We start from the raw sequence: 24325 nt of genomic DNA, 5'->3' as shown, positions 1-24325 counted from the left end.
TGGTGTCCTTAAAAGGTTGGATTTTCCTAATTTGTTTTAATTAAGGCATTAAGATCAATTTCCAAAAGACGTTTTTTAGTCCTCTTTTCAATCAACTTTACCATGGGTGTGTAAACTTTCTCAAGCCACTGTAGATAAGAAATCCTTTACTGTCCCCGAAGGGAAATTAGTTTTGGACTCTGTCCGTTCCGCATCTTCACAAAGACAACACAAATTACAGAAAATAAACTCTCAACAAATACGCTCATGCAACACATGCTCTTATATACAGCAGGCCTACATTAGACAGGCACCTATATTGTAAGCACATTAACACATTCTCCGCAATAAGTGTAACACAGCCCCTGCACAATGAGATATTGCACAACCCTGATAGCCTACTTATTGCACAAATGACATATTCAACAATCCAATAGCTCATGTGTTGCAAAACTAACATATTGCACAGCCCCCACAGCCTTCGTATTGCACGACTAACATATTGCACAGCCCCAATAACCTACTTATTGCACGGTGACATAGTGCATAACCCAGCCAGCCTACATGTTAGTGTTGATAAGCTTAATGGACATAGGCACAAATGAGTGTTTATATTGGTTCAACCTGCATTTGGGAACCCTGAATCTTCTACCAGAGGGTAAAAGCTGAAATTCTGGGTGAAGTATGTGGGTCGGATAGACAACTATTTTTTGTGCCTGTCTCATAACCGACTGCTCCTAAGTTGTCTGAAAGGTAGTGTCAAGTTACCATACCAGGCTGTGATACTGTATTTTTGAATACCCTCTAGTATTGCATGTTAGAACAACAACATCAATTATTGTTTGACTCCATACACTCTAAGTCATCGTAGAAAATGCATCCTCTATTCACGTGGTCCTTCCAGCTGAGTGCATTATCGATATGTACACCAAGACACTTACAGCTAACCTGAGTAATGGGTAAGTTGTTGTTCACTACAGGCCTGGTGTCACCTATGACCTTTGGGTCAAACACCATCTCCTCTTGCTCACACAATACTGAGGGGATGGTGTTTGACCCAAATAACTTAATTTTATTTATTTCATTTGTTTTTCTTCTTGTATGTGTTATGTGCTTTATGTTTATGACAGAATTAAATATACACAAATTTGTTTTGTGGTTTATATACACAAATTTAATGTGATCACAAGCAAGTACATTTACCTGTTTTGATGGAACTTTTATGCCTTTATGTTATATGTCTACTTCACTATATTTCAGAGGTAAATTATAAAATACAAAAAATGTGATCATTTTATAAAGTATGAGCCATTATTATAAGTAGATTAAAGTCTAACAGTAAAAATGCTCCACCACAACCAGATACAACATCACAATGCTGTTTATACAGCAATTCATCTAAAACAATAATTAACTGATATAATTAGACTAATATAACACTGTTGAGTCATTCTGCTACACAATGAGAACTTTAACCATTGATAACTAGATTTTGCCCATAATACTTTCATATTTTTAAAGTAAACCTTTTAATTAGAATTATTAAATTTCTCTACTTCTTACCCTAAAGAAAAAACTTATGGATCAACTGGAAAATGCATCGTCACAAAGCTGACAACAGGGCAATTTTTCTGAGCTCATGAAAAGTTGATGTTTTTAGAGACCACGACGACAAACATATGACACTTATAAAATCTGATGCATCGTTGTAGCCTAATTAAAATGAGCACAACCTTAAACATCTACAGCAGCAAATACAACATAGACTGTAAGGCAGCAGTAATTTTAATCCAAACACATCATATATAATAGTAAAACACTGACAGGGGCCATTTCACTCCAGAATGAGTACTTTTACTTTCGATATTTTAAGTATTTTTTGATAATATCTACTGTACATACTTTTAATTAAGTAAGGGTTTTGAGGGGAGGATATTCACTTGTAATGGAGTATTTTTACACTGAAGTTTTGCTATTTTTATCTAAGTAAATGATCTGAATATTTCTTCCACCACCTGTTCACATTGGCATGCCACAACCAGAGGGAGACAGTAGTTGAAAACGATGCCACTAGATGTCACTATTATACAACAGGAACACAAGATGCCACAACGCGTTCGGCTTGAACTCAGTAAAACCATCTCTTTTCAGAAACTGAGTCGCAGGTCTGCATGCAGGTCGCATGCATGTTTTTATAACACAAAATCAATGGGACTTAAAGAGAGCAGTATAGGCTATTGTTAATGCTATTAACAACAACAATCACAACAACAACAACAACAACAACAACGATTAGGCATACTCTTCTGTCTGTCTGTCTATCCATCAATCCAGTTGTAGAAAGTAATAGTAGCCTACAGTAAGTACGAGTAAAAGTACATTTACTCAAGTACTGTTCTTTCATTTTAATGTTATTATTTTGAGGATATTTTACTTTTTACTCCTTTATATTTGTCTGACAGCTTCCTAGTTACTTTGCAGATTCAGATAATAATACAAAATATAAACTTAAAAAAAAATACATTATGATGTATTGATTGTAACATAATCATACAATAGGCTTAGCCTTATTTATACATTTATATGCGCAAAGAGTTGCCTACTTTTACGTTTTGGTTGGATACTTTAAGTAGGTTATATTTTGATGCTCATAATTTTGTACTACTTAGGCCTAAGTAAAATTATCTGTCTATGGCTGTGACATGAGCTACTATATCAATGTTAAATTATTGCATTTAATGTCACTCGAAAAACAGATTTACAACTTCTGGCGTCACTCTACCCGCTTTTCCAATAATCAATGCCATCCACTCTTCAGTGGATTTTGGGCAAAATCCATCGTGCGCTCAATGGGCCTTGAAATTACCGTTTATGTAAAACAATAGCGACATAAGACCCTTGCTGCGAGACCAACGGCACGAACTGGCGCCTTAAGTGGCCTGAACATGCAAAATGGGTGAAAAAGACCCCCCCAACGAAGTCATCCCGAATAAGCACATTATCAACATAAAAAGAAATGAAATGAAATGTACAATATAGAATAGCTTTTTATGATGTGTATTTTTAAATGTTAACAGATCATATCAGCCTGCAGCCTATTCACTTGTCAGCTGATTGCTTATGAGTCTGCCGAGCAGACAGCTCAGTGTCAAGCAGTTTAAGAAGATTAGCAGTGCCTCACGTTTTCCTCATTATTTGGAACCGTAATCCACCACAGAAAGCTAATAATAACAGGACTATCCTATATGTCTGCTTTCAAATAGATTACCTACTATACATGCCGTATATGCTGTATCTAATTGAAATATAATTCTATTATGATACTCAGGTGTCTGCTTCAGTTCTATACATGTCTGAAATCATTTTTCAATAATTATTAGACACTTAATTGGAAAGAATACATTCATCGTATTGCCTTTCCTTCATATTGTGTGCAGTGTTGTGAAAGCAAATTCAATTATTCCAACTTAAAGGAAATGTTTCAACAGATCCTCTGAGGTGCCCCAACTGACTAATGAAATTATGGCAGTTCTCCTACCTAATGCCATTCAAAGTCCCTCCTGCTACAGCAAATCTCCAAACCACCTGATTTATTTTTAATGATATTACACCCCTCAGTCGGCTGTGTCATGGTAATAATCGGGGCTGCTCCAGCTGCCTCTAGATCACATTAGCCAGGCTTAATATTGACAGTGCCGGGCCCACTAAACAATGAGGCTGTGGGGATAGGGAGCTTAGAAGCCGCTAGCCAATGGGCATACTGCAGGAGGCAGAGGAGGTGCAGGCCAGGAGGCTCCAGTTCCCTATGCCCTGGAGGACTGCAGCACCATCATTAGACAGCATCTTCTATAGTCCTGTGGCACTTTAAATCCACCACCACAAACCCCAGACAATAAAACCATACTAAAAGTGGACCATGAAACTAGTGGCAACTTGATTCCCTGCTATTCTTTTACACGATGGAGAGACCTGCAGGACAACAGCTCAGCAGCTGTACCTTGTACAGCTGTGACTCAGGGAAAACTGCTCAGTAGGCCTCACCTTGTGTCAGCCTGAAATCAGCTGCTGAAAGTTTCTCTTGAAGACTACACACAAATTAAGGCAATTTCTTGATCATGGCTAAAGACATAAAAAAACAAATTAAAAGAAAATAATAAAAAATAGCTCATGTGAAATGCATGTTTTTTTATTTTTAACAATTGTTAAGCAATATTTTGTTATTTTGGGTAATGTGCACTGAAATGCAAGAAAGACCTTTTGCAATCTGATGTGATTAGAAAAGTGCTTTTATCCGTTAGACTAATTTATGTTGCAGGCTTGTCTAGTTGCTGTATTTGCATAATAGTCACACTGGGAATCAGTCTAGGCCACTTGTGGGACACTTGCACCTGATCACAGAGACACCATGGCTCTCTGCCAATCACACCTTCACAGTCGATTCTCCCAATTAAAAATCACCTGTATTTGTCCTTGGATTTGTCAGGTTGTTTAACATCAGTTAGATGTCCCCGTACACTGGTGTTTTTTCTTCTGTCCCAAATTGTTGTTTGGATCTGAGGAGATTTTGCACAGGGGCCCACAGATTACCGTTGTTGATTAGTGGTTGGGTGTAATCCTTTCAGCCCCTCTCTCTCCAAAACACCCCTGGGATATGCCCGTCTCCCTGAGGACCGGCAGCATGGCAGATGGATCCTCCACCCCCTCCTCTGCCCCCTCTAACAGCACACCCAAAAACACTGTTGATGTCCTGGGACGAAGGTTGTAAAGTATCCTGAATATGAAACCAGAGGAACCTTTGTTTAATGGCTCTCCCCACTTAGTGAGAATTGCCCTCAGGCCTGATTCCCATTCTGTAGCTACATTTCTGCCCGATTGGAATGTTTTCCAAATCCATTAGCCCAAAGACAGAGGAATAAGCTGCACACAATCTGCTCATATTGCCTGGATGAGATGCTAGATCTTGTCAAAACTCACTTTGTAATCCAGAAGACTCTAAAGTTGTTGGCATCTTTGTTTCATGGATATGGCAAGACATTTGCCAACAAATGTAAATGCTGGTATGAAGTAAAAACATTGAATTATATTCCTACACCAAGGATGTAAAGATAATTGTATACTTCTCTGGGGGGCATCAATTCACACACACTTTATAGTCTACTGCTATCGTGCGTCATGTTTAAAGAAATAATGTACAATGGCTGCAGGTGGCAAAATTATTTCAATTTACATTTTAATGTATGAAAAAAGTAAAATGTTTGGTTTGAGGTTAAACTTTTAAATGATTCAACATTTAGAGTTATCTAAAATATCCTCTTTTAAATAATGTTTTATAATGAAAAATTAATGGTGATTGGTGTAAGAATCATCAGGATATTTAACTGAGGTTAAAAGTCCATGATTCACAAATGTGTGTGTGTGTGTGTGTGTGTGTGTGTGTGTGTGTGTGTGTGTGTGTGTGTGTGTGTGTGTGTGTGTGTGTGGGTGTGTGTGTGTGTGTGTGTGTGTGTGTGTGTGTGTGTGTGTAGTACACTGACGTTCCCAGCGTGCAGCAGAGTCAGTAGGCCTGTCGTCTCTCCTCAGGAAAGTCTGCTATGTAACCATATTCAGCTCAGTGAGGTAATGGAGGCAACTGAGCCCTGGGACTTCTAACACACACAACACACACACACACACACACACACCACACACACACACACACACACACACCACCCACCACACACACACACACACACACCATCAAGCAATTAAATGGAAAATACTTGTAAACAGTTAAAGTGCATGTGTACATAAACTCGCTCAGACGCTTTTCTCCAAAGTGCTACACTAATGTCCACAAACAAATTGTTGACACAACCAAACTTTAATTTGGGTTCGACAAAAATACAATTTCATCTATCTAGTCTTACCATCCTGTGCAGCATCACACCCACCCCTTTCCAAGCCACCCCCTCTTGCAAATCCACACTCTCCCTCCATCTTCTATGATCTCTATAAGGGGCTCAGCTTTCAGAAGCGAACAAGGGAGCATGTGCGTAGAGCTTTAATTCCTATTGTATTGGTGCAGTCTTGGTGTGTGTGAGTGTGTCTGTGTTTTAGCGAAAGAAGGGAGAGGGAGATAGAGATTAAGAAAAAGACAGGAACAAGGACCCATCTGTCAGCACTGCACACAAATCCCTCCCATTCCACTCTGAGTCCCAGGGGACCAGAGTGAGAGACAACTCACTTGTGGCAGTGTTTTTTGTAAGGACAGGGGTTACCCCCATTAATAGCAACAACAGAACTTAAATAGATGAAGTGGGACCGGTACTTTTTTGGTCAGATCTTTAAACAAAAACTTATTTTGGACATGACTAAATTGAACCATCTTAGAATGTTTTAGTCACAAAAAGTCAAGGAACTCGCAAAGTGTACTTGTTAATCTTTTCCTTTATAACTTAGGAACATGTTTGACAGTGATGAATGCATATCTTTGTTAAAAAGTAAATTTGGTACACACATTTGGAGTACCCAGGTTAAAATCATACATACTCATCAAAAGTTGGTTGAGATCAGATGTGTCCACCGTGACCTCTTCCAGAAGGCTGACTATCTATGTTACTGCTTAAATTCCCTCTCTGTTAGTCAGTCAGTCATTTGGGAAACTGATGTGGATTGTGGGAGGCTGCGAGGCTCCAATTCCCCATGCAGGCTGCAGGTGTGGTGTAGGCCATTCTCACACTCCTGGGACAGAGGTGCAGTGGGGGTAGGGGGCAGTACTGGACTTTAAGCACATCACATTAGCCTAGAGTTGTTGCTGTACACATGGCATGGGGCAACACACACACACACACACACACACACACACACACACACACACACACACACACTCCTCTCGTCTCTATCCTGTCCACATGACTTTATGGCCAGTGCACTGACCAGGATTAGGGCCGTTAGCGAGGTGGATAAATGCTGTTTCAGCACGAGACATCATCCTGGGCAAGCGGTGACGCGTGAGCATCCAAGCAACAGATGCCCCCACCCCCAACGCTTCCTATATCCAGCCATCTGTTAGGGTCTGTTCAATAAATCGTTGGATAAGTGCCTGTTTTTACGCAATGTTGCAGATTATCCACGTGAGCATATTTTATTTCTTAGAATGCATCGCACACTCAGAAACACGGAGAACCCTTAGTGCAGTTGGCAAAGTTCTGTTTCTCTTAGTCTCCAACACAGCTGTGCGCAATCTCGCGCTCAATGGGATCAATGCGGGGGCACGTGCGGCTCGCGAGACCCCGGCTGTCAATGGCCAGTGCTGACAAAAGACCCCCACTGCGCTGCAGCTCGCCACGCACGAGGACAGGCGGGCGTTTATTGTGCCGCGGTATTTGTAGTTACTGGGGGAAATCTTAATATTGAGGTAGGCCTACGATTAGCGTGTAAACAATAAAGGCCTTATTGTCGTTTGAAGGCCTGCACAGATTGCGTTGAAAAGTCAAATGTAAAAGTTATAAAAATAGATCTATTAATTGCCAATGTGTTTAATTTTACCAGGCAAAAAAACAAAAAACAACAAGTAGGCTTAATGAATACTACAACATGATTTTTGTATAGACAATGTCAATTATTGGTAGTAAGCTTCCTATATACGTTTACAATAACCCTGCCTGGGTCAGGTCATAAGCCTACTACCAAGTACCTGTCTTTTCATCATTGCACCAATCGATTCAATAATCAGATAGCCCTTGGGGGCAGAAAATGACGCTAAAAATGGAAGAAAACAATTGAATGACTGGGTGAACAACGCACACACCTGCTCTCTGCACACTTAGCTGTCAACATCACTTAAATACGCACACATGGAGGAGCGTCTCTTTACTCTGCGAAGACCAGGCCTACACTGTGTTTAATGAAGTGGAACATTCCTAATCCAAACGACTAATGAAGAGATAAACAATCGATGGAATTAAGATGGTTAACATATGGAATTTAAACAGAATAATTGTTTTTTTTTGCGAGTCCCACATTTCAAAGTGTAGGGATGTCTAATCTTGCTTTTATTGGGAACAAATCATTTTGCTTCATTTCTGCCGGATCCGGCCGATGACAGATTAGAACAGGCGTTATACACCCAAAACGGTGTCCCCTCAGATTAGAGTTAAAAATAAAAAAAAGATGATGATAGTTTTACAAAAAAAGTGATGGAAATAGCCAGAAATAGCCTATACTGGCCACCATTTCTGGTGTTAGATAACGAACTACAATTACCAACCAGGTTACACAGTGTTACAAAATTATAAAGATGAAGAAAATGTTGTAGGGTGAGGAGGTCTCAAAACGAAGGTGATGGCTAGCCTAAATATTTTGGCAGATTATTAAGCAAATTGGTGTATGTGCGGTGCGGGGAAAATAATTATGAAAAATTGCCCAAGTCCTATGGATGCGTATAGCTCCTAGATGTATGCATCTGTACCGTAAGCTCCAATATACCATCAGATAGGCTACTGTGTTCCCAACATCATTTATGATGTCCATGTTACTATCAAAGTTTTTTTTCCAATGTGTGCGCATTTTCTGCACTGTCCCAAACACTCGGGACCTCTTGATTTACAAATAAACCACTGCCCACACGTGCACCCGGGCGCGCGCGCGCTCTCTCTCTGTCTGTCCCTCACTCATTCATTTACTGGGTGGAACTTTTGGCCACGAGACCGCCACGCGCGTTTGGATAAATTGAAGGTGGGTGGGGTGCCTGAGGGAGGGGCTTACCAGGCTAAAGGCAGAGAAATTCGCCCGGTCTAGCCATTTAGAGATGAAAGTTCCACGCGCACTCATGGTTATCTGAAGAAGCAGAAGAGTTTGGGACACTGGCGGATGCGCGAAGAGAGAAACGCAGCGACTCTGGAATAAAAATCACTCAGTTGCACTTTTAAAAAATATATTATTAACCTGGTTATTTCTGTTATTTTACGACGAGCGAGCAGTAAAGCCAAACAGGTGAGTTTACAACTATCAGTCCCGTAAAGAGAAACAGATCCAAAATAGACGTTATTTGGTGAACAAATTTGGGCTACTAAATTCAACACATGCACTTTTGTTGCTTACAGGGGGCAAAAGATCCACTAAAGGAATTTACAAAATGTCGATTTCAATCAGCTAAAATATATTTTGGAGTGTTCATTTAGGCATAATTAGGTTCAGTAGCATTTAGTCCAGACACAATTCCGTGTCAAGCTCTAAATTCACAAGTTACAGTAATGCATCCCACTTTTACGCACTAGTGCACAATAACTAACTACGAAATTTTTTTCTATTAAAACAATAGCACATTCTCTATCCGAGGTCACAAAAAGTAATCTATTACATTAATTCCTCATGGCGTCAGGGCTTTAATTTGTAATTTGTCTAAAATGTAGAGATGGGCGGTTTGTGCCCATGTGTGCGGAGTTGTATGTTGCCTATTTAATCTTTGAGCTCTATATGCTGAGTAAATCCCGCCGTGTCCTAGATTAACAGCGTCTCTGTTTAGCAACAGCATAACAGCGGGGGACCAATAATTCTAAAAACAGCCATCTATTATCAAAATACCCCACTTTAATGCATTGTAAATACTCGCAGGGTTTCTTCTTCTTTGGTATTGTCCTCTTGAGTTAGATGAGTGAGCTGTCCACTCTGCAGTGCTGAAATGAGAGAACTTATTCTGTATTTCTGTAAGGGTCAGGTGTTGCCAGGCTACCTGTTCCTGTGCATATTCAATCAAAAGAAAATTGTATAATTCAAATACATTTTAGGGAGAAACATCATACATTTACAGATTAACACTTAATAATGCATCTGTTGGGTAACTGATTTTTGTGCTGTTTCCTCAGATCAAAATGATGACCAAACCATTTGGAAAGAGCGGGGATGTGAGTGAGCTGGTGAGCTCCCTTGGCTGGCTAGAGGAGGAGGAGGACGGCAGCTCTCAGGATGGAGAGGAAAGCCATGGCATGACAGTAGGAAGCCGAATCCACTCTTGCACAGAACTGGGCAGTGAGGATATGGAGGAAGAAGAGGAGGATGATGACGACAATGATGAGATTGGACCAAATGGAGAACAGGCTCCCAAAAGAAGAGGCCCTAAGAAGAAGAAGATGACCAAAGCAAGACAGGAGAGGTTTCGTGCCCGGCGAGTCAAAGCCAATGCCAGAGAACGTTCACGTATGCACGGGCTTAACGATGCCCTGGAAAATCTGCGCAGAGTGATGCCCTGCTACTCCAAGACACAGAAGCTGTCAAAGATTGAGACTCTACGGCTGGCACGCAACTACATCTGGGCTCTGTCGGAGTCGCTAGAGAGTGGCCAGTCCCCTGAGAGCCATGGCTTTGTGGAGATGATGTGTAAAGGTCTGTCTCAGCCCACCAGTAACCTTGTAGCCGGCTGCTTGCAGCTGGGACCCAGTCCGATAATGCTCAACAAGCCGGACGACAAGTGTGGAGGCCCGAGGGTGGGTGGTGTGGGGGGTCAGGCTGGCCATCCCCTCAGCTATCCATCTCCAGGCCTTCCCAGCCCCCCCTATGGCTCCCTGGAGGCTTCCCACCTCCTCCATATGAAGGGATTCAAGGGGCCTGTATATGACAACCCCTCCCCTAACGAGTGCAGCAGTGGCACCCCCCCATATGAAGGGCCCCTCACTCCCCCCCTCAGCATCACTGGCAGCTATGCCCTGAAGCGGGAGCCCTCTCCTCGTGAGACAGAGAACTACACACCCCACCCTGGCCACCATGCCCACTACCTTTCATCTCAACATTACCCCACTCCCTCGACCGGCGGCCTACCAGGGGGCCCTCAGGGCCACCCACTTTTTCAAGCTTCACGCTATGAGCTTCCTCTGGATGTGGCCTTTGACTCCTTCACTCCCTCTCACCTGCTTGCCTCTCAGATGGGTAGCATGTGACCATGAACTGTTGAGAGGACCAATAACTGACTGTTGGCCAGGCCAGAAGCACTGCTCTTGAATGAACCGCTGTAAAAACAATGTTGTTGTACTTGTACTCTACTCTGGGAGAGCACTGAATGCAAAGAGAGACTCACCATCTCACTCAATCTACCTGATACAAACAAACACCCATAACCTTTAATATTTTATTTATTATTTTTGTTTATGATAATGTTATTTGGATTCTTCTTATTTCAGTTGTTACGGAGTGATTAAAGATTATTTTACCAAATCAGATATTCACACTATAGCATTACACAGGTTTTTCAAGTGGACAAGAACATAACACCTTTTTTAGCTCTACATGTCTGCATATGAAACAAAAAGAATTAGAACAAAAAGCCATCCAGTCTTAACCTAAATTGTGCACTGAGGCCTAAAGCCAATGTCTCCCTGGCCGTAAGAAAAGCAATACATTTATTTATATCTGTATTTAATATTTATTTTTAAACGTCTTATCTTTTTATATTTTTCTCAGCACAATTTCTGTTTCACTGTCTTTTAGGTTTTGTTGTCAGAAACTAGCAACTGTACTGTATTTAATTTATTTATTTGAAGTCTTTCAGGTATTGGTTTATTAGGTGTCACATTTGTCATACTGTACTGTTGTAAATATTATGTTGTTTCGCACTTAATTGAATAAATATTCTTATATTATATGCTATTTCCATAGTAACAATATTTGCCATGTGTTTTCTTTGGTTATGCTGTCATCCTGTGGTTGAATATTAGATCAATAGAAAGTTTATACAATCTCTCCCACTGAAGCTGAGGGTACCTACATGCAGCTCCAACACATCAATTACAGTGGATACTAGTTGAATATTTATGATGTAGTAAGGCTTCCATCATAATAGAATTGTTAATGCATTTTCCATTGCATTTGCAATGTGAAATACTTGCCAGTCTCTTAACTTAAGGCACCACAAGTCAGAGGAGTAATTTAGATTTTATTGGTGATCTCACAACAAAATCCATATCAAGTAAATATATCTCAATTTTTGTTCAAATTATTGTAAACATTAACGCCAGCACATACCTTATGAAAAGTTCTCTTTGTACACAATCAGTTTCAGGTGTGTTCACACAAAACTTCAAATGGAAGTGGCTGAGTTTTATTTTTCAATAACAAACATGGACAAACATACAAAAAATGAAGCCGATGGTGCTATAATAAAGGACATTTTTGTGGCAATAGAGCTCATGTTACAGGGTGTGTGTGTGTGTGTGTGTGTGTGTGTGTGTGTGTGATGTCATGAAGCTTTCTACGGGGTTTCTATCAGGTCAGGCGGGAAGCTTTTGTGGGCCATGGGAAAACAGCTCTGGGGAACAGGTGAATGTGTCAGAGGCTTTTCGTTTGTTCTCTCTCCCACATGTCCCATTTTCCCATCTAGCTCAAGCCAAAACACTGTAGGGCAAGAGTTCATTTTCAAAGAATGAATCCACATTAACTCAGACAGAAAAGCACCAGATTTTAGTTCAGAGAGACAGCGTATGAATACGGATGTTATAAATATAATGGTCAGACTTTTTCTGTCAATATTATTTAGAAAACAATGCAACCTTAACTGATAGTACATATAAAACCTTTACGTTGGAGGAATTAAACCTGCAAAAAAACTAAACAGTATTCTGATGTTTTTCAGATCATCTTAAACTGGCAAGGTGCACAGCACATTTGTATTACTCAACTGACGACAAAAGCCAGTTTTGACTTTAATGACTGCACTTGAAATAAATAAAGAATGGGGTGGCAGAGTGTGAGATGAAGAGATGAGAGCAAGAGGTGGGTTCAAGTGTGTTTATTATTGTGGTTCTTCAAGCAATTGTCAGAAGGGGAAGGTGCCTCAGAGGCTGTTTTCCAAGAGCACTTCTTCCCCTCTTCAGCTACCTCTCCAAAGGGTTGTCTTTTCCAGTCGTGGCAACAGTGGAGAAAGGCTGGAAGAGAAAAAGGGAACAATTGTTTTACTGGGCGCCACTGGTCCATTGTGAACGCAGCCTGTTCTTTCTCTTGACCTGTGACCTGTATTGTTGTGGGGCTTCTCGTTTGGGGCGGGCAGACAGCTGAGGGAACTGCGGGGGGGCTGATGGACAGCTGGGCCAATTTGGAAGGAGAGAAAGAAGAGAGTGAGAGCATGAGAGAGAGAGAAATGGGAATCTGTGTGTTGAGGGAAAAAAGGAGAAGAGGAAAGAGAAGAAAAGGGCAGAAGAGGTGACCAAGGTCCTTGCCCCCTATTCAGAAGTTTGTCCTCTCTGCTCCTGCGTGTCAGCCTTGGCATATGACACATAGCTTTACACACAGGCAGACGCTTGGCCTGTGAGAAAGTATTGGCAGAGTTAGCTGGCGTACACCCTCTTTGTGCCTTTGCTGTTTTGCTACAGCAAAAACGGTGGGGGGAAGCGCTTGGATTATCCTCCTGAGTCCAAATACATGAGTGGGTGGATTTAGAAATAATCCACATAAATTAACTCTGCATACAAGATTACAAAACAGAGATGCAGGACAGTCTCTGGAGATTGGGGCATGGTGGTGGAGAGTGTTTGACATGGAACATTTTAAGAAGACATTGAACTATATGCATTTTATAATCTTAAAATAGTTTAGGATTAATATTTTGTAATGAAGTTGTAATTCTCCTGTTCAAAGAAGAACATTTATCATGTTAAAAAGATAAAAAGGAATGTATTGTGTAAAAGACTTCAAAAACTGCAACACAAAAATTCCTGACTTTCAGTACAGGTTCAAACACAGATTACGTATATCAAGTGGCTCCCATCTATGATAAGGGCATGAGGGCATTTTAATGGGAAAGCAACACATGCTCTGTCATGCCATCTTGGCTGAGAAGGCAGGCAGCGCTGCGCAACCTGTGTTCCAATCCCCTGGGAGAGTGAGGTCATGTCAGATATCCGCCCACAAAGAATTAATGGTGCAGCCCCCCAATTCAAGTCCTAAACTTTCGTAGTTTTTATCTTTATATACACTATACCGACAATGCAAACAGCATGAACCCTAATGGCAACATAAAATTATGACGTTAATTCATTTTGGCTGGAGGTTGGCATTACTGACAAAAAAATGAAGAAAAAAAAAATTAAATCAGAGACACATTTTTGTAGTGCAGATTGAAGCTTGGTAATGTTCCCTCTCGTGCTTATTTTTGTTTCTGTGTGCAGCACACTTAATCCACTGGCCAAACAAGAGTGCCTCCCACTAAAATGAAAAGGTCCTGATCCATAGGAGCTAGATAGGAGGGATAAAGCATTGTGATTAAGATTGTATTAATGGGGCCATAGGAGGCTGGAAGGCTTTAATCAGTGTCTGTGTGCCGGTAATCCCTCTGCCTTTAAGCTGTGGCGGACACAGTGATCCCCCCTCCTCTTGGGCCAGAGTACAACACACACACACACACAACTCTGCTGGGAGCATAGGGATACGAGTGCCCAGGTTGAGAGGTGGAGCACCCCAAAACAGAGACACCCTAGACTACGAGGAGCAGCTGGTAGAAGAAAGACTCAGGAGATGGATGGAGAAAGATGTGCAGAAAATACAGAAGAAAACAACAAAACATGGCAAGGCTGGCATTATAAGATGTAGGGATTGGGTTGGTCACGGTCACCATGGTGGAAGCAGTTAAAGATAAATTAATACAACTTAGTATCCTAAGTAACTTAGTATAACAAGTATCCTGAACTTGGTTTCATCTATTACAGAACCACATTACACTAAACTGAATTCCAGTGAGACAGGAAAAAAATTAATTCCAACTTACTATTCAATGACGGGTCTCTACATCAACAGGTCTTTTAATAAAAACACGGCTGTTACCCCCATAAAATAAAAATAAAAAAGTAGGAAAAAAACAAAGTAATTGTTAATACGGTCAAATAAAGGATGCTTTGCAAAATGATATAATGTGACAGGTTTTTATAGCAATGCAAGGGAAACACAAAAAAAGAGATGTACATGTGAGGGGAGGAAAGAAGGCAGCTTGTGGACTCATTACCTATGGGAGTGGTTGTAAAGGTGACATTGTGCATGAGAATACGGGGTGGACCTTTCTCCTCCCAGAGCTCTGAGACTATTAGGGTGTAGGAGTTAAAGAGCTTCTAATGGGATCTGGATGCTGTCGTGTTTACCCTGTAACCCCCCCTCTTGCACGCCCCCTGCATTGTGGAAGTTGCTGGGCTTTGGGACACCACAATGGGCTGAGTGTAGGGACAGATGGAGGTCCTTTTTGAACAGGGCACAAAACACAGCCAAGGTAGGAGGGCCATGGTGTCTGCAAGAGCAAGCAGCTAGCATGCCCTAATGCCATAGACGTGGGAAAACCGGTGGAGGAGGGAGAGGAAAAACTGAAAAGGCGATTCCTAATTATAATTCAAGAAACAGTGCAACTTTGAAAGTCCCTTTAGCTCTGGTAAGTTCAGTCAGTAAATTCAGCATGAACTAGACCAATTCACATGGCTTTGATTCAGGATCATTGTGCAGCCTAGACTTCTCTATCATGTGGCCTGTAAACACGTCAGCCTTTATGATAATTTATCCTGATTTGTATAGTTGTGTTTTTAGAGTGGAACACTTCACCAAAACTAAAAAAGTTTAAATTCTTACTCTGATGTGATTAGCCATTCCTGTAAGCACTGTTAATAAAGGGTTAAACCAGGTCAGGCGAGAGGGCAAATGCAGATGTCATTCATTTAGGGCAGTGCAGTGTATATGGAGCATTAGGGGTGAAGGTTTGGTGATGGATACTGATGAGCAGAAGCATTGGAGGAGGGTAGGAGGAGGTACCAGTCGCAGGAGCAACAGATGGGGCCTGATGGAAAGCTCAGGTTGTAAACACAGTTGGTAACATCTGTCCGTTTATCCATCTGCTACACTCACTGTTTACAGTTTGTTTAGCAGAAACTCATTAATTAGAAAACTGCAGTAAAGGCTACTGGTGCACCCTTTGCCACGTTATTTAGATCAGAAGACAACCAAATCTATGTGCAGTAGTGCAATGCATATTCTTAACATAATTACTAATTCTAAATACATTTTATGCGTTTATGCTTAACTGGTACAAAACTAAGCTCCCACCTCAGTTATGATCCAATCAAATCAACAGTTTCGTACCATTCCCACAGACAAGCCCATCTATCACATTGGTTCTTCTCAGGGATAGAAGTGACACCATGCCATTCTTTGTTTATTTTCTGGAGCACACACAAATAAGTGGATTGACATGGGATGCGGCTATAAACCTCGATTAGAGTTACATTAGTAATTACTGTAAACAAACTGTATAATCTGAGTACTTAACCAAGTAACTAAATGTCAAAACCAACATCAGTAAACTGGAATTCAGACCTGGCACATTTAGTGGATGTTCCTATACTACAGGACAGCTACATGCATCTAAAATGAACACTTTTGGCTACGACTGCAAAACAATGAATGACTGTAGGGAATATCTCGCAACAGCATAAATTTTAGAACATAAAAACACCCTAAAAACTGAAGCATACCAGTTTCATTAGAAAGGTTACATCACCTATGGGTATTTCCCTTTGTCTCAATTTGCTCTGCAGTGAGCGGATAAAAGGAGAATTAAGCAGCTGATCTAGGATCAGTGGCCAGAGTGTTACATTAGACATTAATCCAGAACAGGAAAGGCTGGAGAATGGATAGCATCTTTTAATCCTGCACTCCATCCACCCAAACCTATCAGACACAGGGAGAGACTCACAAACTGAGCCCAACATCCTCTTTCTGCAACACAAGACAAACACCAACTTTGGCAAAGATTAGTGTTCAACCTTTGTTTTTGAAATGCTAAATAAGAGGTACACAGTAAGCATTACATGAGCCCCTTTTCCACAATTTCCATTGTCAGCATCAAAATTCCTAAGTGTTTCCTAAATCTCAGCCCTGCTCACAGGGTAAGGCTAGGGTTCTCTCAGTGCACACTGTCCCCCTATATGTAACAGATGTTAGTGGGGCAACAGTTGGTACTGAAAGGGAGGGGCTTCAGGCCATCTGTCCAGGGTCAAGGTTTGAAAAGGGGTGGTAGAGAAGGTGGCACGTTCAGGAAAATGGTAAGTTTTGCTTGAAAAGAGGGAATACAGCACACATTGTAATCCTTCCCAATGTGTGCTTTCATTTCAAATTGCCTTTGTGAAGGTTTTGAGTGAGTTTGGAAACTCCACAAAGTGTTTGACATGGGAAACCTGCAGCTTTAGTGAAAAAGCACCATCTTGTGGTTAAAAATAAGTAATACAGACAATCTGTAATATTCATCACAACTTTATTGATATATTAAACTGCCATTCCGTCAAAACTACTGAGTCAAGAGTATAGGCTCATGCTACACTTTAGTGTGGCAATAGAATCACAATATATAGACAGTAAGTTTGATTTCAAACATAAAGAGCCTGAGCTTTAAAGCTGTCAAGTGAATGGTCTATGAGATCCCGCAAACATGCCATCTTCTTATGACAAACCTTTCTCTGGAGAAAGAAAAAAAAAAAAGAAGCAGAACATGGAAAAACCACTGCATAAGTATTTAAGCAAAATGTCACTTCATTGCATACAATCTACACAGATCTTTGGGACACTTACAATGAAGACCTTTAGCCTCTCCTTTTCCTTATGACAGTATTCAGCCACAGTCAGCTCAGTGAAGTCTTTCTGCATGGTTAAGAATCCACAGTTAGGGGAGCGTTTTACGTGTTCAGACCTGGGCAGAGAAAATGTTGAGGAAATTAGTTAAAAGGCCCAACCTCTGGATGTGGCACACAAAGAGGAATGTAAAAGTGGAAGTGAATCTAGCTCAAATCGTAAAATCAAAACACTATAAAACTTAAAATTCTAAATTTGGCTTCATACTGCATGAGAGAAACAGCTACACTATTTGTATCCATTTAGGTTCTTTTAATAAAAAGTAATAAACTTTGTGTGTCCATCTTTCCATTATCAGTATCTGTAGTAATGTACTCAATAGTAAAATGTAATGCTATAGGCAACACAGTGATACAGACCAAAACTAATCTCAGATCTGGAGCAATCCTGCACCACCTTATATTACTGCTGGCATACTTTTCTTTAAGTTTATATTAAAAGGTAGGTTAGTAAAGGTAAGGGCCTGAGGAAGTTGACATGGTTTATTTACCAGGGATCATCATCTGGCTCCCAGCCCTCAAGCTCGATCAAACAGAAGAAACAGCTAGCAACATCAGGCTCATTCTCACTGGGGCAGTGGACAAACCCAGCTGTGGCCATCTGCAAAGACAAATCAGCAACAGATGCCTTAATGTCAGAAGCATACTGTAAAAGAAAATCCAAGCACTAAATGAAGGACCTTTATGAGCTGATTAACTTAATGACAAATATGACAAGTGCATGAAAAAAAAGACCATAGCTGCAGTGTCAGTGAGAATAAAACCAGCAAAAGGATGGATTAATTCAATTTACAGTATCAAATCATAAAAGTTATCGGGACACTTTACAGAGTAGGTCTAGACCACACTATAATTTACAAAGCCCCAACAATTCTAGTAATTCCCCCAAGAGCAAGCAGTTGAGAGTTAAGAGCTTGTTAAATGGCATACAGTGCTGCTCATCAAGTGAGGTGTCAGCAGCCCATCCATCATGACAAAACTAGGGTGGGCAAAGCGAAGGGTGTGTGCACTGGACACCTAATGCAATGAAACTATATCTGACACCTGCTTAGCTGTACATCATTGCCACAGCCTAGAATAACAGACTGTAGTATAATACCGTGTAACTTTGGAGTATAAACAAGGTTGGAATACATCATTATCTATTCATAGCCATGTACTTTGTAGGTTAATATAAATTGGAGGGTTTCTAGGAGCTCAAGAGCTGTCTGACATCCTGTGTAAACATCACAAATTAAGCCAGTTGGCGCTCTCTCGGTTAGCGCCTTCCAGTAGTGGAATATAACTAAAACATTTACTCAAGCACTGCAACTTAGTACAATTTTGATGTCTTTGTACTTTACGATTTCCATTTTATGCTACTTTATACTTTTACTCCACTATATTTGGAAGCTTACATTTTTACTCTGCAACGCCAGCTTTAGTTACATTGCAGAATCAAATTAATACATCAACTAATAAATGTTTTATTATATTTATTAAGATAGTCTGCAGTATATGTAGCATGAGTACATTTGGTACATATTTTGAAGCCAATACTTTTACTTAAGATTTTGGACGCAGTAGGCTACGTTTACTTATTTTACTTTAATTAGACCTACTTTTAGTATTTTTGCACTGTGGTATTGCTTTGACTTAAGTAAAAGATCTTCAAACATTGATGCTTTCATTAAAGACCCTCTTGATTAACTTGATTGTGCAAGTGCACTTTAAAAAATTAGTTATCAATCATAAATAAAATATTTTTTATTAAATATTTAACAACAACAACATAATAATAATAATAATAATTATAATAATAACAACTCTTCTTTAAGCTTCAAGAGACCTTCTTACCTTTTCAGGTGTGCAGTTACATTCCTCTCTAAATGGCCAGTCTGAAAAGCTTTGCTCGCGTAAATCATGACTGTACATTTTGCCATATGAGTAAAATCTGGTTGTCAATACATCCATGCTTACCGTATCCTAAGCAAAAACAAAAAAACTCAATATTATACATGGTGTGGTTGCCGATGTGAACACGTGCTTCCACAGGTGTTTTCACTTTTAACCGATTAAACTCTGCGCAGGTTCAATGTGGGCGGGACTCTGTTGGGTACGTAAAGTCACCTGACGTCATCTACAAGAGGTACAGGTACAGCAAGTAAAGCAGTGCCGGGCTCCGAGTCTAGTGATATTTCCACTTTGTAACGTCACATTTCAAATGTGTCTGTTCTGTTTGGTATATTCCACATCTGAGATAACTACAAGGCAGCCTGAGGGATTAGTTGTTTGTTGCGTTTGAGGAACGTAACTCCCCCTGTTGGTAATTCAGAGAAATGCAAGGACGTTGTTTGCTGCAGTGCTTACTTCATTATTTCTCTGCTCCTGTCTTGTTATGAATGAACTATCCAAAAGAGACGTGCTTTAAATCTGTGTTGAAGATATTCTTATTCTTTTCAGGCTTGAATTATAGTTGTCAGCTGATAATTGTAAGTAGGCCTAATGTAAAAGTAAACATAGATATAATAGTCAGGAAGTGATCTGTCCAATTTAATAGTTTGTGGTGTAAACTTCACTAGCCTGTTTATGACTGTGAAAGACAGGCACAGTCCTGGTGTGCAGTGTGTCCCGGTAACACTACCCGTCAGGCCCTTGGGTGCTGAAATGTGCTTACAACTGTAAACTGTTGTCCTTTTCCCCTTCTAACCTTATCTTCCAGCACAGTGCCTGGAGTAGCACTGAGACGCAGTGTAGTCCTAATAAGTAGTCCTCTGAGGGGCTGCAGTGTAAGGGCCTATTAAGCAGTAGGCCTGGAGTGACTTGAACAGTACATTTTATGTCATGTTATTGTAGATTCAAGTAGCCTGTGTGGTGGGTGGCTGCTTACTGCAGACAGTGCAGAATAACATCTAGCTCTGAATTTACACATGTGTGTGTTACTGTTCTCACTCAGCATATTTCTGTATGTTTAAAATTTTCACTGTTTCTCTCAACTTTGCTGCACCATAGGTGTAAGGTTTATCAGTTTGCCCTCCTTCATTCTGTCCAGTTGCACCAGTGAAATGTTTGTGTAGATGAGAGCTTCAACAATAAAGGCTGAGGTCATTTACAGAGGTTTTACATTTGTCTTTGTTACTCTCCTTCTTCTAATGGGTGGTCCTTTATGAGAGACAGTCTTGAAACTGTTTTGTCTCTCTTACTTTTACTCCTCATGCCTTCATTGACATTTGATTCTTCCTCCCCTCATAGCCTTTCTGCTACTGCCTTCAATGTCTGCTCTCTCTTTCTCCTGATACAACTGCCCTCATCTGGTAAAGTTTTCACACAGGGCTGAGAGTGAGAGAGAGAGGGAGGGAGGAGATAGGATGCAGAGAGGTGGAGGGTAGGTAATAAAGGCAATGTTTTTGGTCTCTATTTCCACATGACCCTCTGGCGTGGGCATAAGGCTATGTTGTTTGTATACGCAGATTTTGGAATCTTTTCAAATTAATGAGATCAGTTAGGGATCTTTCCTGTCATTTTTTCTTCTACCTGAATAGCCCTGACTAGTTCTGTGCTGAGAAGGACTTTGCAGAGGAAATTGTTGTCTCTCAGTGTGCCTGTAAAAGGTTGGAGATTGAACTCACTCAGCAAGAGCAGCAGGAGGACTAGAGGTGCGATGTGGAGCACAGGTAAGATTACCATCTACTGCTACTCTTATCTGTCTGCTTCCAGTTAAAACCATGCTATACTGTCTCTATCGGGAGCAAGAGATACATATTTTTTGCTGTACAGTCAGTTCCTTGTTGTGCGAGTTTCTGGTGGTAATAAAATGCTTTGATAAAGCACAAAAATGTTTTTACATTAATTATTGAACAAATCTTCATACTGAGTTCATAGGGCTGACAAGTGTCCTGACAGCTCCACCTGTCTTCTGCTGCCCTCAAACCCAGACTGGGTACATTGCAAATTACTGTCTTCTAAAATACACACTGCATTGTGTTATTAAAACGGGGAATGTGTCAGCCTAAAGTATTTAATCAAGCAGGAGCAGCACAACAGAAATGATAGTGAAGTTTCAAACATTATGAACTGCAAGAAGTTATGGCGCAAATGTATGATCTGAATGTGGTTGGAAAGAAAGACGTCCTGTCTGTTGGTGCTGGTGTGAACCTATCAGGGACATGTGAGAGTGTGACAGTCAACATCAACATTCTCCATCTCTGTAGGCAAGCGTGGATTCACAGGACAGGCACACCCACCTGTGTTCACACATCCACGAACCCTTAAAAACCTCAAACAGTCTCTCTATTTCCTTTTCCCTCGTGAAGCTTTATTCATGTGCAATTTTCTTTTTTCTTTTTTTGTTTAAAAAAAAAAAGCACATTTCTGTAGCGAAAAATGGGAATCACAAGGTCCTAGAGCACAAGGTGGCGTCTTGGAATGTCTTTTATCCGACTAACATTTGAAAACCCAAATATATGTACTGTAATGTAAGACCAAGAGAGCCTGAAAACCTCCAAAAATATTAAAAAATATCTTAAATGAGGAATTAACTGTGAAAATACATATTCTTTTGATCCTCGATCATTTAATCATTGTGTGCTGTAAAAAATTGAAACAATTAGTATCTGATAGCATTTAGATAAAGAGAGCAACACATAATAAACATACAAAGTAGACGAAATGTATTTATACCAAGCAGTTACATGTTCCCCAGGACATTTGGGGACATTTATTTTTCATGCACAAATTCCATTAGTTTATTTATTATGCAACACAAATCCCATTTCATTTGTAACAATAAAAAAGTATATCTTAATTTATTAAAATCTTTCCTGGGGAAACAACTAATGCACAATAAACATACTGTACAGCTGCCACATTTCCTGCACATGTCCACACCTGATCAATACTCTAAATTTAGTGAAATGATTATCCCTCACAGTTGCAAACTGATATGCTCAACTGTCAGACTTGCAGGCTCAGGCCACTTCAAGGGGAATGCAGAGGTCCTTTCATTTACACTGAGCTGGCTTGTTATGTGCTATGCATGCTCTTAAAGTTGCAGTGGGTAATTTATTTTTGGCATCTATGGGCAATACATTCATAATAACCTTTCAGCATATTGTAATTCCAGTGGTCTGAAAGAAAATTAGACTTCTACATCTCCTCCTTGGCTCTGTTTTCAGGCTTTAGGAAATCTAGCCATCAGAGGAGAGTATGGCTAATCACAGGTCATTTCAGAGAGAGAGACTGGCTGTTGTGCAAATGCAGAAACACATGATCGTCCCTTGGGAGAAAGTGTTGTTGTAGTTAACCTTGCAAAGTTCTGCTGTGGTTAACCTTTTGCCTGCCATGAACACCCGCTTGTCTGTCCTGTTTATATAAACCTCCAGCGTCTCCTCATCCGGATGGCAGCATAAGCCTGCTACAAGGACCAGAGGTCATAGCTGTGGCACCGCCCACTGTTGTCATCCCAACAAAGATACGCAGTGTGACAGACAAGCCGGAAGTTTAGCCTTCTGCTAACCCTAGCTTACGTCTGTGACTAATTCAAGTTCAGGTTTATGTTGCTAAGTGGAGCCTCGCATCACAGTATATCATCTCAAAGTGCTGTTCAAAGAAAATGGGATGATAATTCACAAAGTATTGCTGCTTTGTTAATCTTGCACCTGGTGCAGTGCAGCGCAAAGCCAGAAGTGTATTTACTAGTTGAAGACCGACACAGTTGTCAATTTCCCGTCCAGCGCCCACGTCGTTTAAATAGCATGTTTCGTTTAATTGCCCATGGGCGTGCTGGTCTTACAGGGAGGTGTGTGCAGGTAAATTGTTGGCGTATTGCTATCTTGAGGCAGTGGGAAGTCATCGCTCCATGAACTTACAAAAACCTGGTTTAAAGTCAATAGTGCACCATTTCGTTTTTATTTTAACACGCAATAGTAACATGTGCCTAGGCTCGTGCACTGCGTGCGCACACTATGCTTGTTACACACACAGGGAAGCGCAGCAGCACACAAACATGCAAAATATTATAAATACAAATATGACGGTGCAAATATGCTATCATAATAACAATGGGCCAAGGTACAAACGCGCCTGGGTGTTAAAAGGAATACGAGATAACCCTCTGAGTGGTTTATTGCATGATTAAAACACACATGAATTAATGAAGACACTAGTACAACCATTATAGCCATACGCCTGGTGCACGTAGGCCTACCCTTTTTTTTGTCAAACCAGCAAAAGTGGATTTGGACATGTCCTAAACGCACCTGCACCATGCGCTTCAAACCATGCACTTAGATCATTAAAATAGGGCCCTAGGACTGGAAGTGCAAGTATGCTGATGCCTGGTGCTTGCCTCGGCCCCTCCCCTTTGACCTTCATTGCCAGCCTCTAAATTCACCACCACAGTGCCAGGAGACACCCAAAGCAGGATTTATGACCTAGGTGTGGACTCTGTATCAACAGAAATAATTTTCATGACACCATGCAAGCAAACCCTAGAAAAAGAAAAAAGGCTGAACTAATGTTTCTGGAAAGTCTCATAATGCCTGCGGACCTGGGCTCATGAAATATGACTTGAATTTATGATCAACAGAAGTTGCAGTTTGACAATGCATTTGAGCTGTTGTGAGGAAGTGAGTTACAGTCTGTCTGTCTGGGAGATTTCAGTAAGTGTAGATTTACTGTGCTTTTCCATCTGCAGGGAAGAATGAGGACTGATCATAGCTTTATATGAGGAGTTTGATCTCTCTCTC

The 24325-nt window shown here is 40.7% G+C and overlaps 3 protein-coding genes and 1 long non-coding RNA gene across 4 annotated transcripts in view; 2 read left to right on the top strand and 2 right to left on the bottom strand.

Annotated features, from left to right (window-relative positions):
• Positions 1–509: 509 nt before the first annotated feature.
• LOC116692328 (uncharacterized) lies at positions 510–16664 on the bottom strand. The gene is made up of 3 exons (XR_004332682.1): positions 16654–16664; positions 13395–13405; positions 510–716 (listed from the first exon to the last, which is right to left on the bottom strand). It is a non-coding gene; the product is annotated as an uncharacterized LOC116692328 (long non-coding RNA).
• neurod4 (neuronal differentiation 4) lies at positions 8702–11610 on the top strand. Its single transcript, XM_032520518.1, has 2 exons — positions 8702–8952; positions 9825–11610. The coding sequence occupies exon 2, from the start codon at positions 9831–9833 to the stop codon at positions 10890–10892; it is 1062 nt and encodes a 353-aa protein (XP_032376409.1). The 5' UTR covers positions 8702–8952; positions 9825–9830; the 3' UTR covers positions 10893–11610.
• Positions 16665–17208: 544 nt separating the features above from the next.
• birc5b (baculoviral IAP repeat containing 5b) lies at positions 17209–19686 on the bottom strand. The gene is made up of 4 exons (XM_032520517.1): positions 19437–19686; positions 18092–18201; positions 17542–17659; positions 17209–17429 (listed from the first exon to the last, which is right to left on the bottom strand). The coding sequence occupies exons 1-4, from the start codon at positions 19551–19553 to the stop codon at positions 17340–17342; spliced, it is 435 nt and encodes a 144-aa protein (XP_032376408.1). The 5' UTR covers positions 19554–19686; the 3' UTR covers positions 17209–17339.
• A 1369-nt stretch (positions 19687–21055) lies between these two features.
• Positions 21056–24325, top strand: part of znf385a (zinc finger protein 385A) — a 78050-nt gene continuing 74780 nt past the window's right edge. The window contains exon 1 of the mRNA XM_032520513.1: positions 21056–21253. Coding sequence (XP_032376404.1) covers positions 21241–21253 — 13 coding nt within the window. The 5' untranslated portion in view covers positions 21056–21240. The remainder of the gene's footprint in view (positions 21254–24325) is intronic.

This window comes from Etheostoma spectabile, chromosome 7, assembly GCF_008692095.1.
Source record: "Etheostoma spectabile isolate EspeVRDwgs_2016 chromosome 7, UIUC_Espe_1.0, whole genome shotgun sequence".
Taxonomy (NCBI): Eukaryota; Metazoa; Chordata; class Actinopteri; order Perciformes; family Percidae; genus Etheostoma; species Etheostoma spectabile.
The sequence above is the reverse complement of the archived record's forward strand: the minus strand, read 5'-3'. Positions and strand labels throughout refer to the sequence as shown.